Below are 15,077 nucleotides of genomic sequence, written 5' to 3' on the forward strand. Positions count from 1 at the left end.
TAATGTTTATTAAATTTTTCATACAGTATTTTTTGTTTATTAAATTATGTAAAAGTACAAAGTAATTAATCTCTTTTCCATGGCTTTCTAAATGTTATTTCAGCTTGGTTTGTAAACTGCACAAGTACATTTTTCATTGAAATTACAACGCGATTGTTTTCAATCATAATAATGTTTCTTTTTCTTAATCTTTAACTGTTTGTTAGCATTTTAAATATTGGCTACAGTTTTCAGTAATGCAAAAAGAAAAAAAAAAAGCACCAAGATTTTATTGAACATCTTGTTTGCTTTATACGCCTACAATAATACAGTCCCTATTCTGCATATTTATTTAAAATTGTTTTTACCATTTTAGGTGATTCCAATGTTGCCAAGAATCCTTTGTGAACAGTTATGCAGTTTAAATCCTGGACAACCTCGTCTTACATTCTCTGTTGTATGGCACATGAACGACAAAGCTGAGGTACGTTTGATGTTTGTCTTGAATTCCTTTACCTCGCTATTCACTATTTTCTAGTATGCCTAATATTTTTTCAAGATGCATTGATATGATTTTTATTTCTTTGTGCGTTGATCTTTAAAACATTATCAGTCTTCTGTTTAACTAACTTCACTCCTAATTCTTTGCATTGTGTAGCTTATTGTAATCCCAAAAGAAAACTCCTTTTCACTGACACCTCAATTCACACCAAATCTCAGCTCCCATATTTTCTCTCCGCTGTCAACCCTAACCCTAACCCGTTTTCCTGAATTTGTCCTTCTTAAAGTAGCTATTCTCCTTATGAGCTGGGAGAAGCTAAGGCCAGGGGCAATTGCCCCCTGAACAGAATCTCCGACTCTCCCTGTTGTTTGCTCTCAATCCTGCATTGCTCGCAACACATGATAAAAAAAAAAAAAAAATCAAACTGGACAATGTCATGATACATTGTCCAGTTTGACCCTTGTGTGATGCAAACGAACAGCAAGAATGACAACGCATGATTGAGACCTGTAAAAGGGATTTTATTCTATGGAATTTCAACAAAACAAACTCAACAAGCAAATGGAGAGGTTGCTTAGAATACAATCATAATGAATAATATTATGAGAAGAATAAAGCAACCGAAAAAAAAAAAAAAATCCTGATGCGAATGGCATTACAATGGTTAGGGACGGTGCAGAATATGCACTTAATTAGGTGAAGAAAGAAAAATAAATAAAAAAAACAAATATCAGGTCATAGTCTGCTGCGAATCATCCAAAGATAGAAACATCGTCCATGTATTGTCCTATCTCTTCCTTTTTTTTTTCCTCTCCTTTTTTTCTTATATATATATATACATGCATTTTTTCTTTATTTAATTGTCTTTCTTGGTCCTTTTTGTCACAAATTTTCAATTCTGAGGTGGCAGGTTACCAATCCACTATTATCCTTTTGTTAATCCTGTTTTTATCTGGACATAAGCTCAGTTTTTTTTAATCTAGTTCCACATTCGCTCAAGTAAGAGCATCAAGTTACACTGTTGATTTTGTAATTTTTTGCTGCAGCCTGGACTGAAAAAAAGTGTCTCATTAGTATCCATCTTGGCTTCATCACAACATAGGAAATTTGAAAACCGAGGTCGTCCCTTTTCGATCATCTCTGCATGGGTGACTTGAGCACATGGCATGCTGATTGATATGCCATGGATTCTCACTATCACTTAGCTGAATGAGACATGGTTTTTTGTGCAGTTGGCTTTGGCCCAGTTGTGTGTGGAATATTTCTGAGAAAATTTTGTCCCCACATGGTTGTATATTCCCGCTAAAAAAATTTCTTTTCCACCTTTTTTAAATCGACCAAGCAACAGCTTTTCCGTTGACTACGGTGTTTGACTTCTCTTTTGCTGGTTGACTTGCCACATTTTTTTTTTTTGCTTTTGGAAAGAGAGAGGGAGGAAGGAGGTTCTCAGCTGAGTGTTTGGAAAAAAAAATAGGAGGAAGGAGGTTGGGCATGGTTTGGGGAAGACTGTTTAGCTGTTGGCAGGATACTGGGGGCAATCAGCCTGTTCATGACTTCTTCTTTGCCTGCTTTTTACATTATGGTCTCCGCTATGGTATACATTACACTTCCACCTATAATAGAAACAAAGAACTTTTTCTATTTTAATTCTATTTCTTTTATTCCTATTCATATTTACATGATAGTGTGTCCGTTATTATGTCATCTCTACCTATAATATCCTTAATGTCTAAATTAAGTTCTTGTAATGAAAGGTTCCACAAAAGAAATCTATTTTGTTCACATAGATCAATGAATTGTGGTTAGTGTAAATTTTGTGGGAGAGAGGATATGTAAAGGGGTTACGTATATTTCAAAATGCTGTCGGCTCACTATTAACGTTAATACTTCCTTCTCCGTCATAAAGTATGATTTTTGAAATTGGTTGTCAGTGTGATAAAATTTTTTCCTTTTCATGTTGATTATCTATGAATTATTGCAATTTGCTAACTTTGTCCTTTACTAGAAAATTAAATACTTCTGTAGTTAAAATATAAAATAGAATTAAATGTCACAATGTTGTAATAATGAAAAAGAAAAAGCGTTATCAGTTTTGAAACATAGGAACTGTTTCACATGTTGGACACTTGATTATGAGGCTAAAAATGTAATGTTCATAATAAAATTAATTTTTTTATAAGTAGCATTCCTTTTTTTATGGGTAGCATTCCTTTTTTTATGGGTAGCATTACTTTTTTTTTTTTTTTTTTTGATGGGTAGCATTAGCTAATAAATCACTGCTTATCAAGCATTAGCTAATAAATCACTGCTTATCAAGGATCAGAAGCGACTTGAGGATAAGTGTAATCATTGCCATTACTATGTAAATAGCCTAACCATTATTAAAAAAAGACTAAACTCCATCACAATAGACAAAAGTTTACACAGTAGTCCAGCACCTGTTCAAATTCACCTTAAATTATTGTGCTGTTGGTATATTTATTACCTCTTTTGGAAGTCTATTCCAACGTCCAGAGATTTTGATTGAGAAAATGCCCCTCTTCCACTTTTATGTACATAATGGAAGGAAGGGAAACTTATATATATATATATATATATATATATATATATATATAATATATATATATATAATTATTATTATTAAATAATTTTTAAACAAAAATTTAATATATTAAAATATATCAACAATCGGCAATGCACATATACCAATAAAAATTTAAGCCAAAGTAAATTGATTCAAATATTAAGCTTCATGATTATCAGTTTCTGTAATCGAACATTTATATAAAGTTTTCACAAAAACAAAACAACAAAAATAGAAATTTATTTATGGCAACATATTGTATATTTTTGTTTTTTAACGTTACAATTGTTGCTATAAATAATTTTATTTTTGTCTTGTTTTTGTGAAAACACACACACATATATATATATATATATATATATATATAGCTATATTTCATTAGCATTTCCCCCCTTTTCTTGTGGACTTTTTATCTTGTATTTTTCTATTTCAGATTGTTAATGAATGGTTTGGTCGGTCTGTCATCAATTCTTGTGTCAAAATGAGCTATGCGCATGCTCAGGTAACAGCTTTATTATTTTGTTTTAAAAAAACATCAGTTTCTTTTCTTGAATAGTTTTTGATTTTGTTGGGTTTATAAATACATTCCTGTTATGCTATATGTATTAACAATACCACACCATTTTTTCTTTAGATCGAATAAACTCAAATCAAAGCATTATTGAAAAAAAGCATAAAAACAATGAAATATCTTTAGTTTTTTAAAATTAAACATTAGAACTGGAATTATGACCATTCAAAGTATCAAAAAATGTGTGGTTCACTGGATATTTTGCCTTAACTCAGTCCTATTCAAATGCATATAAACTTGTGACTGAAAATGGTAGGAAATTTGCACAATTTACAGACTAACCCATCCTTAAAAAGCTGCATCTTCAGATCTTTTTAAAATATTATGATGAAATTTTGAACATATCATAATACCATGAAGATTCAGTTGGCGTTATTTACGACCATCTCACTTGGTAACTTATGGACTTATTAGTATACTAATTAGCATATTTCAGTTTCATTTTAACAGCTTTAAGTAGAAACATCATAAAAACAGCTAAGAAAAATGGTAAATAAGACTTTATCATCATAGGAAGTATTATTCTGATGGACATTATCATTTGCCATTATAACATCATGAAAAATCTAAGATGGCAACCAAGAAATCCAAAATGCCACTATGACATGATTCAAAGAAATTATTAAAGTATGGCTTGTAGCAAATCAAATTAAAGGAAATTTTGTACAGTTCAGAATTATGTTTTCAAGTACATTAAACTAATTAGCATTCTAATTATAATTAAGTTTCATTTTAACAGCTTCAATAGAAGCATCATAAAAAACAGTTTAAAAAATGGGAGGTAAGACTTTATCATTATGCAAAATATTATTCTGATGGACTTTATCATTTGTCATCATTACACTGAAAAATCCAAGATGGCAACCAGGAAATCCAAGATAGCCACCACGACACAATTCAAAGAAATTATTAGAAAAATATGGTTTGTAGCATATCAAATGAAAGGAAATTTTGTACAGCTTACAATTATGTTTTCAAGTTCGTTAAACTATTTAGGATAATTAAATTTTTAACAGCTTCAAGTTACCGTGACAATTATCGGGTGAGTTTCTACCACTATTTTATGTAATTTTTAAGTCATTGTCGAGACTTCAACAGACATTGCGCCCATTTTTTTCTTGTTCTCATGTAACGCATAACGCTACTTGTTTTTTGAACAGAGTAAGCATTTACAACACCAAAAATTCATCAAGGTAGGTAGAAGAGTAGTTGACTTTGGTATCATTTATTTGTTATATATTTGTTTTTGGACCACTTCTGTGGATTATGAAACAAACCTAATAAAAGTTATTGTTTTACTTAACTGGAGAAGTGGTTTCTGTGTTTTAACTCATTTAAAAGCGTGATCATTGTCGATCATTCTTATTCAAAGAATTTACTTTTTTAAAATATCTTTTTCCTTTCCATAATTAAAAACTTACGCTTTCTAAATAACAAAAATAAAATGAATACTTTATGTTCATAAGTTAGTTGATGAACATTTTGTTTATAGATTTTTTTGTGTGCGTTTCGGCACACAAAAATTCTCATGTTTATATGCATTTGTCACTATTTCTATCGATTCGTGCATAAAACGTTTTTCAAATTTTAGAACAAAAGAAATTAATATTTTCGCTATTAAATAGTGTTTGAACAGTTTCTATCTTTACTTATCTCTGTACTACAAAGCGTCAACTTTGAGATATTCTAACTTTTGACTGGAAAGACGTATGTATTTTGTTCAAATTCCGTAGCAAAGACGATTCTTTTCCCTGATTAGCTAAAACAACTAGAAACGTTGTTGATGGGTACAACTTCTGCTTCAAGTATTTATGTGAATACACCCCGACTACTTATTTGCAAAAAGTGATCTACCGCTATGCTGACAGGTTTCATCGTTAATAGTCAGATTTAAATACTGATTTCTTTGAATATACAAATCACAACAAAAATATTAATTTACCATTTTAAAGTAAATTTTATTGTAAATCCAGTTATAGAAGTCTTATTTTGATGGAAGTAAGAGACATGTACTTATTACTGATGTAAAAACTGAGTGTCAAATTAAATAGCAGTGTGCGCCTTGTCCAGCGTTGAACGTTATGGTGTCTGGTATATATATATATATATATATATATATATATATATATGTGTATATATATATATATATACTTGTTTATTGTTATATAAACATGGTCACATCCTGCTGCTACAAATAGCCACTTGTTTCAATCAAACAGATATCATCAGGCAGATTATTCATTGAACTTTTGAATAGTCAAGTCGCTGCCTGATGATATCTGTTGTTTTATTGAAACAAGTGGCTATTTGTAGCAGCAGGATGTGACCATGTTTATATAACAATAAACAAGTATTATCAGCTCTTTTTATTGAGCACTATCTAACAACCTCATTGAATTCATTAGTCCATTACTTTTGAATAAAAAAACCCCGAGTATATATATATATATATATATATATATATATTCATGAAGTGTGATTTCTATTCCTCATTTTCACAGTAAGCAAAGTTATTTTAATCTTTATAGACACATAAGTTTTTATGTTTCAGAAATTTTGAAATAAAAGAAGACTGCATTCACTCTATGTGCAAGTTGGACCAAGTTCCTCTAAAGGAGGAAGTTTCATGAGAATATTAAATTCACAAACGGTTCCCAATCACGTGTAAATCCTTATCAGGAGATATGATGACATTAGATTTTTGGTAGTTCTTACAGGGAGGTATTGCGGTCCTCCTTCATACAGCGCCTGATATTCCCAAATAGGCACTCATCTGGTACTGACCAGGCTCAACGTTGCTTAATTTCGATCATCTAATGAGAACCAGTGTGTCAACGTAATTATACTGTATATATTTTTTGAGATGGGGATTAATAATTTGGAGTATTTGGACTACTGTTCTCATCTTGGAAATTATTCTCACACTATTTCGGCTGATGTAATCTCCGACTTTCTTTACGTGTATGTTTTCAGACTTGGGAATTTGTACTGAATTTTGAACGTCCTTTTGCAGGGACCCATAGTGTAACTGATATGAATACTAATTATTAAGCAGTTCTAAGTGACAGTTTTCTGGAGGTTGAAGTTTCAATCCTCAGCGTGGATGATACTAAAATACAATTACGAATTGCTAAAGACTTCTAACAAGTCATGGCTGATGAAACGAGAACAAGTTACCTCCATGGATTAAAGAAAGGGTTATGTCTGAAATTTATCTATTTTTCTTTATTCATATTTCATATCCGTTTTCAAGAAGTAGTGATTGTTTTTGTTTCCTTTTTTATTGTTATAATTTTATCATTTGATCTTCACTTCAAACATTTTCTTTCTTTTTACATTAGGGTTTTATTGAGGAACCCCAACGTGAATTTACTGAGGATCAACTGCCTGAAATTCACAAATTTTCTGCACAAGATATAAAAGAGAGGGTTTTGACTTTATGCAAGGTAAGTATCAAATTAGACTGATTGAGAAAATTTTGTACGGTTTGTCCAAAAAAGATGTTGTACATTGATGATTTAGTATTTGCCTATGGAACAATGGAAAGTATACTTAAGTTAAAGACCTAGAAAAATGCTATGAAAAGTGAAGTTTTGAGAGCGAATGCTATCAAGAGCAAAGTGATAATCAGTGGTTGTAGTGTTGGAAAGCCTCCAGAAAGTGGAAAGTTTCCCCTGCTCAGTTAGTGGAAAGGGAATCGGGTGCAATTCAATTTTTTTTGTGTTACTTGTAAGCATTGTGTACATTAGAAGTACTTGTGCAGAATTTGAACCAGATGTAACTAACCTGCTGCTCGGCTTTGCTCAGAACATGCTGGCTTTTGTGGATTATCAAAGCACAACAACGCTACCTAAGAAAAATACTGAAAAAAAACATTTAAAAATAATAAAATCACTAGAAAAAGAAATAAAGATATAACGAAAATAAAAAAGAAACAACAACCTACCGTAACGATTTTTGTTTTATTTTTGTAACATTTTTTTAAGTGAAAAAAAAAATAAACAAGCTAGATTTTTCTTTTTTCAACCATTTTTTTTTTTTTTTTTTTTGTCGAATAAAATTGAACAAAATTAAAAAGAAAACAATTTTTTTTTGTTTTCTTTCATTGTTTTTCATGTAATATTTTTGTTTATTTTATTTATTTATTTTTTTGTAGTTTTAAAAATTTTTTTTTTTTTTTTTTTTTTTTTGAATATTTTTTTTTCCTGTAGGGTAGGGCTGGGTAACTGTTTTTTTTTTTTTTTTTTAATTAGATTTAGACAGCCGGGATATTCCCTTAGGATTAGGTAAACTTTTCTACTGTCATATTAGACAATGTTAAAGTGAGGTGAGAAAAGACACAGTGGATGTCGAAGAAACTTTGCCAATCCAATCGGGTAGCTTTTCAATATATCATTTAAGATGGAGACAGAAGGATCATTACCAAATTCCTGTCTTCACATAAACTCGTAAAGATAATTGTTGAGATGCTCTTGGCTGGTTCCGTTGATTTTTTTTTTTTTCTTTTCCTTTGCCATGCATTGATTGGTGTCTTACGTCAGGTTACAATGAAACCTGAGCGCATGTCGTCATGCTCCAAGCAAAGCTGAGTGGATGGTGAATTATGTCTGGTTCAAATTCTGCATAAGTACCAGTAAGTTTAGAGGGTAATCAGTTTGTGTCGAAGAAGTGTTACACAAGAGATGGATGAAAAACTATTGTTGTTCAGAGGTTTTGATATTTTGATGATGCCATTAAAGCACAAGGTGGAGCAGGTGTTAATGTGATTGTAAGTTAAGAGTAAATAGATTAAGCTTCGGCAACTTCTGCAATTATTAACCAGCAAAATGTTACCATTGTCGACCAATGGAAGGGTCTAGCAGGTATGTGTATTCCGTGTGATGCAGGGAAATGAAACCTGGCAAGTGAGAGTTGAGCACATGTGTTGCATGGAAGAAAATGCTAGGATGATATAATGATACAATGGATGAGTAATGCGAGGCCTAAAGAAAGACTTAATTCTGATGACTTGAGAGAAAGATTAAATCTGTACAGGAACAAGTTACCCTATTCCGACTCCACACAAGTCTCACACACTCTTTTATACTGAACAAAGAATTACAACCAAGATGTAGCATATGCCAAACACCTATCAAAATCAAATGCATCCTTTATGAAATGTGAAATACTAAAGAACCTCAGAAAGTTTTTTTTTAACATTAATAATATGAAAAATCTATCTGAATACAATAATATAGAGAATATCTTTAAATTCCTGAAAAAACTAAAAATTTATCAGATTTGAATCAAGAAAAATAAAGACTCCCAATTAAAGACATAACTGACCTTAAATAATTTGTGGAGTTTCACAGGTCAAAAAACAAAATACAAATAGTATAGGGAGATGTGTGCAGAAGAGTATAATTTGGTTGTATGATCATGTTGAAATAATGCACGAGTTCTTGGATTAGATGTGGAACAGTTGAAGTAGCAAGCTCAGTTCTTCCTATAAGTTGTAAAATATCTTGTGGCTTTCTTTTAACATCAGATTTTATAAAGTAGGCTTCACAAAAATGCAGGTAAGTTAGTCAGTGTTAGGAGGGTAAGTTAGTAGGATCATCCTATTGAGTCATCACTACAAAGAGATGGTACAAGATGACAATATTGTGGAGGCAGTAAACTCTTTCTGCCATCCAAAAGATATGCTGAGTGAAGGTGATGGATATAAACTGGGCAAACTTTTGTGAATTGTTGCCATTGTTGTCATCGCAAGTTATCCCTCTCTACACACGGGGTAAATTGTGTAGCAAGTGTGTTATGATATATGCCAGTGAATGCTGAGCTCTCACTCATATCTCCCTTGCCTGACTGCAGTGCATTGACAGACCCATGATGAACTGGTGCTACCAGATCAGGCTGTCTTTTGGCTTCCTGAGACGAAATGCACCTACATTAAGTTTCCGTTTTTTGTTTTCTATCCTCTTTTGTAAAACTTAAATATGTTCTGCAAAAATAAAAACAACAATCCCCTCCCTCCCTTCCTCCCCCCCACATTCTTTTTTTTTTATTTTTGTCATTCCACCCCTACTTCCCTACTGATTCCCTAACTTAAAAATACGAACCAAAATAATAAAAACAATTAAACTAAAGTCCATAAATAAATATTTAAAAAAAACAAAAACAAATGGAAATGAAAAATTTTTCAAATCGATCAAGATTCCACTAGACCCTGTCGGCAGGGCATCAGAATATGCCGACTGCCCCCCTGCAGAGAGTAGAAGTCCCTCAATGGGGCTACCTGTTGGCCGTGGGTAGCGACCCATAATGCCATTAGGACGGGATCCTGGTGGTATTTGGAGGTCAGATTTTAGTACCCCCACTTCCCAACACACCACTTTGGCCCTTACTGGGCTAAACGGGCGGTCGGATGGGCCCGATCCGATCAATCGGCTGGTCATATCTAGCACACCACTTATACACATATAACCTACACAAAACCTAAATACTACACAACATTCTCCCATCAACACAGATCCATAAATAAGTGGTGAAAGCGGTGGCCAAGGGTCAATTGTATATAATGAATAAAAACTAGACATGGCTGTTTTCCTCTAATATTTCCCATTTTCTACTTGGATGAGAAAAATTAAGAAACACAAATGCTCGAAGTCTACATTATATGCAAGTATACCATTCCTGTAACCCTGTTGTAGCCAGGGCGAATGGGTTTCCCCCCTGTGCGCATTCCAAATAGGGCTCCGAGGTGGGTGGGGAGCAGGAATGATGAACCCACAAACAATCCTAATGAATTACAAAACACCAAGTAAAAAAAGACTGCTAGACACTTCGGATAGCGACTCGACTGAGGAACAAAATATATATCCAAATTTTATAATAATGGAATCCACTGAAGAAACACCATTAACCAAACTTTCCCCCTTTAAGATAGAGAAAATATTATCTAAAAGCATAAAACCCAAAATGGTTAAAAAATTAAGAAATGGCACTCTGCTAATAGAAATCTTCACAAAACCACAAGCAGTAGAACTCCTAAAATGGAAACATTTCGATAATATAAAAATAAAAACATACCCCCACAAAACACTAAACACATGCAAAGGAGTGGTAAAAAGTCGTGAACTTTCACTTTGTCCCATTGGCGAAATACGTTCATATCTGAAAGAACAGAATGTAACAGACATTAGACGAATTCAAATTAAAAAAAAATGGAGAAATGATAGACACACACACATACATACTAACCTTTTACCAACAAAAAATCCCACCAGAAATAAAAATAGCTTATGAGAAACTGAAAGTCGAAACTTACATCCCCAACCCACTGCGTTGCTTCAAATGTCAAAAATTTGGCCACCATCAGAATCAATGCACACGCCACCCAGAGAAAATGTCAACCATACCAACTGTCAAAAAACTCCCAAATGTGCCAACTGTAAAGAAAATCAGTGTCTACTCCAAAGATTGTGAAATTTGAAAAAAAGAAATTACCAGAATTAAACACACGCTAAACATCACCTACCCAGAAGCAAGGAAAAAAGTTGAAACAACCAAATATTCATAAATAACAAAAAAGAATACTCCTAATATTAATAAGCACAATGACAATTATCACACAACAAACTTAGACATTAAAATCCAAGACCTCACCGACTAAATCCAAATATTAATAAACACAATTGAAGAAATGAAAAAAATAAATATAAACAAAACCTCACTGGAACCAAAAACCCAAACATCACACTCAATAGAAACAACCCCTTTAGCCGAAAAAGAAAACAAAAAAAAGCAAACACCAAAAAACATACCAGAGGAAAAAAGAAACAAAATAGCAGGAAAAAAAAATTCAACGGACAGGTCACGTTGACTCTCCAGGCCAAAAGACACTCCCCTGGGTGTTCAGAAAGAGGTAGACATGCCAAAGGATCCCCCAGAAAGAAGGGACCGGCGGAACAGCGAAACAACCTCTGCGGCACATGAACCTAAACTCCCCAACACACCACGACCATGCTCACAATCCAAAAATAGAGATAACCAAATTAACACTATGCCTCTAGAACCCAAAAACCAAGAAGTCATGGAGACTGAGGAATCAAAACATACCCCTCTTACCCCATGAACTTATAAATGACGATAAATAAGGAAAAATAAATAAAAACAATACCCATGCAAAACCTTACAAAGCATAACAAAACATTCCTACAATGGAACTGCAGAGGACTAAAACCTAATGATGAAGAAATACTAGAAATCATCAACAAACATAACCCAGCAGCAATATGTCTACAAGAAACACTACTCAAAGAAAACCACAACTACAAATTCAAAGAATATAACATGTACGACAAAACCCATATATCTACAACAAATAGAGCAATCGGAGGAGTGTCCATACTAATCAAAAACACTATACATCACACAATCCTCCAATTAAACACTGAATTACAAGCAATAGCACTAATGGCTAACCTACACCGCAAAATCACAATCTGCTCCATATACATTCCACCAAATCAGCCAATAAAAAAAAAAGAAATAGACATGCTAATTAACCAACTCCCACCCCCATTTATAATAATGGGAGATTTTAATGCGCACAGTGACCATTGTGGAAGTAATCAAAACAACAACAAAGGTAATATAATAAATGAAATCCTAAATACAACAAACCTATGTATATTAAACAATGGTAAAAATACCTACATGCACCCAGCCAATGGATCCATGTCTGCAATAGACTTAACAATATGCACTCCATCCATTTATATGGACTTCCATTGGGATGTACTAAAAGATCAGCACGGAAGTGATCACTATCCCATCATACTTAAAAGTAATCAAAAAATATCGGAAGAAAAAGTCCAAAAATGGAAATTACATAAAGCCAACTGGGAAACATTTACCAATCTATGCAGAACAGAATTAGACACAAATATTCTAAATAAAGAAGAACCACTAAAACATTTCACACAAACCTTAAATAATATTGCCACCAAAACAATACCCAAAACTTCAACAAACCCCACAAAAAAATCAAACCCTTGGTTTAATGAAACCTGCAAAAAAGCTGTCAAAGAAAGAAAAAAAAAAACTTAAAAAATTCAAACAAAACCCTACAACAATTAACTTACAAAAATATAGAGAAATGCGTGCCAAAGCACGATACATCATAAAACAAAGCAAAAAAACATCCTGGAAAAACTATATTTCACAGATAAACAACCAAACACCAACTAAAAAAAACATGGAATATAATAAAGAAAATAGCTGGAAAAGAAACACAAAATACCATAAACCATTTAATTAAAATGCATAAACAAAAAAGAAATAACTAATTTACTAGCTGAAGAATTCTACAAAAATTCATCAAACAAACAGTACTCAACATCATTCCAAATTCATAAAGAAACAGCAGAAAGAGAAAAACTTAATTTTACAACTAATAGCAAAGAAACATACAACATACCATTCAACATAAAAGAACTAAAAAGAGCAATAAATAAAAGCAGAAATACAACTCAAGGTCCAGACGATATGCACTATCAATTCCTAAAACAACTACCAGAGTCATCTTTGAAACTGTTGCTTAACATATATAAAAAAATATGGAACACAGGAGAAATACCAAAATCCTGGTTTGAATCAACTGTCATACCAATTGCCAAACCAAATAAAAATGCAAGTAACCCAACCAGTTACAGACCCATAGCCCTAACCAGCTGCCTCTCCAAAACTATGGAAAGGATGATAAATAACCGCTTAATGTGGTACCTGGAAAAAAACAACCTCTTATCAAAATATCAGAGTGGATATAGACAAAAACAAAGCACAAATGACCAAATAGTACGACTAGAATCATTTATTAGAGACGATTTCATACGTGGACACCACGTGGTGGCAGTCTTTTTCGACATCCAAAAAGCCTATGATACAACCTGGAAATATGGAATCCTAAGAGACATACACAATATGGGAATAAGAGGAAATATGGCAATATTTATACAAAACTTCCTGTCTCAAAGATACTACAAAGTACGACAAGGAAACACACTATCAGATCAATACGAGCAAGAAGCAGGAGTGCCACAAGGTAGCATATTATCCACCACCTTATTCTTAATTAAAATAAATGAAACTACACAAATTGTTGATGCACAATTTGAAAGATCATTATTTGTAGATGACTTTTCAATTGCATATTCTGCATTAAATATAACAACAATTGAAAGAAAGATGCAGCAATGCTTAAACGAAATAGAAAACTGGATCGATAAAAATGGATTCAAGTTGACGCAAAACAAAACTGTCTGCAGAAAACAAAAATATCACCTGGACCCACAACTACAAATACAAGGAAACCCAATCCCAATAGCACAACACACGAAATTTCTAGGTATCACACTGGACAATAAACTTAATTTCAATATGCATATCACTAACTTAAAGCAAAAATGCCAAAAAGCAATGAAAATTTAAAAAGTAATATCAAAAACAGACTGGGGAGCAGACCAAGACACAATGTTAAAAATATACCAGACACACATAAGATCAAAATTAGATTATGGATGCATCACATATAGCTCCACCCGTAAATCCTATCTCCAAAAATTATTACCCATACAAAACCAAGGAGTAAGACTTAGTTTGGGAGCATATCAAACATCACCCATGGAAAGCCTATACATAGAAGCCAATGAACCCCCTCTACATTTAAGATGGCAGAAATTAATAACACAATATGCAATAAAACTACAAAGTGTTCCAAACAACCTAACGCACAAAAAAACCTTCAACCTACAATATACAAACTTTTATACCAGCAAACCAAAAAACATACCTTCTTTTGGATATCGCATCAAAGAAATATTAACTCAAATTAATGAAAACCCTAATAACATAGTCACACACACAGTAAGCAACAAACCACCATGGACTTTGAAAGATCCAAGCACTGATCTGACTCTTACTACATACCAAAAAAACAATACTAACAACTTAATAAATAAAAGCCACTTCGGCGAACTCAGAGAAAAGTACCTACAACACAAAGAAATATACACTGATGGAGCTAAAACCAAAAAAAGGAACAGGTGCGGCATGTATAGATGGACAAAACCATCTCCAAATAAGACTTCCCATCGACACATCAATATACACAGCAGAATTACAAGCAATCAAAATGGCACTTGAATTAATTAAGAACGACAATAAGAAAAAATTGATTATATATACTGATTCTTTATCATGCATCGTAGCTCTAAGAGGAGAAGAACTAGAGCATCCTTATATATTAGATATAATGAACAAATACAATGAAATTATTGAAAAAGGAAAAGAAGTAATCTTAGCCTGGATACCAAGTCATGTTGGCATTCCAGGCAATGAAGAAGTTGACAAATTAGCCAAAGAAGCCATTAGCAAAAATATAACCAACATCAAAATAC

General features: G+C 32.7%; 1 protein-coding gene across 6 annotated transcripts in view; it reads left to right on the plus strand.

Moving 5' to 3' along the window:
• LOC145297618 (DIS3-like exonuclease 2) overlaps window positions 1-15,077 on the plus strand; it is a 162,488-nt gene that overhangs the window by 105,094 nt on the left and 42,317 nt on the right. For all 6 annotated transcript variants that reach the window (XM_080143690.1, XM_080143693.1, XM_080143692.1 and 3 more), the window contains 3 exons: window positions 356-463; window positions 3,499-3,567; window positions 6,978-7,082. In XM_080143690.1, the coding sequence (XP_079999816.1) occupies window positions 356-463; window positions 3,499-3,567; window positions 6,978-7,082 (282 nt within the window). The remainder of the gene's footprint in view (window positions 1-355; window positions 464-3,498; window positions 3,568-6,977; window positions 7,083-15,077) is intronic.

The sequence above is a fragment of the Euprymna scolopes genome, chromosome 18 (assembly GCF_053919585.1).
Source record: "Euprymna scolopes isolate OS-2025 chromosome 18, ASM5391958v1, whole genome shotgun sequence".
NCBI classification, from domain to species: domain Eukaryota; kingdom Metazoa; phylum Mollusca; class Cephalopoda; order Sepiida; family Sepiolidae; genus Euprymna; species Euprymna scolopes.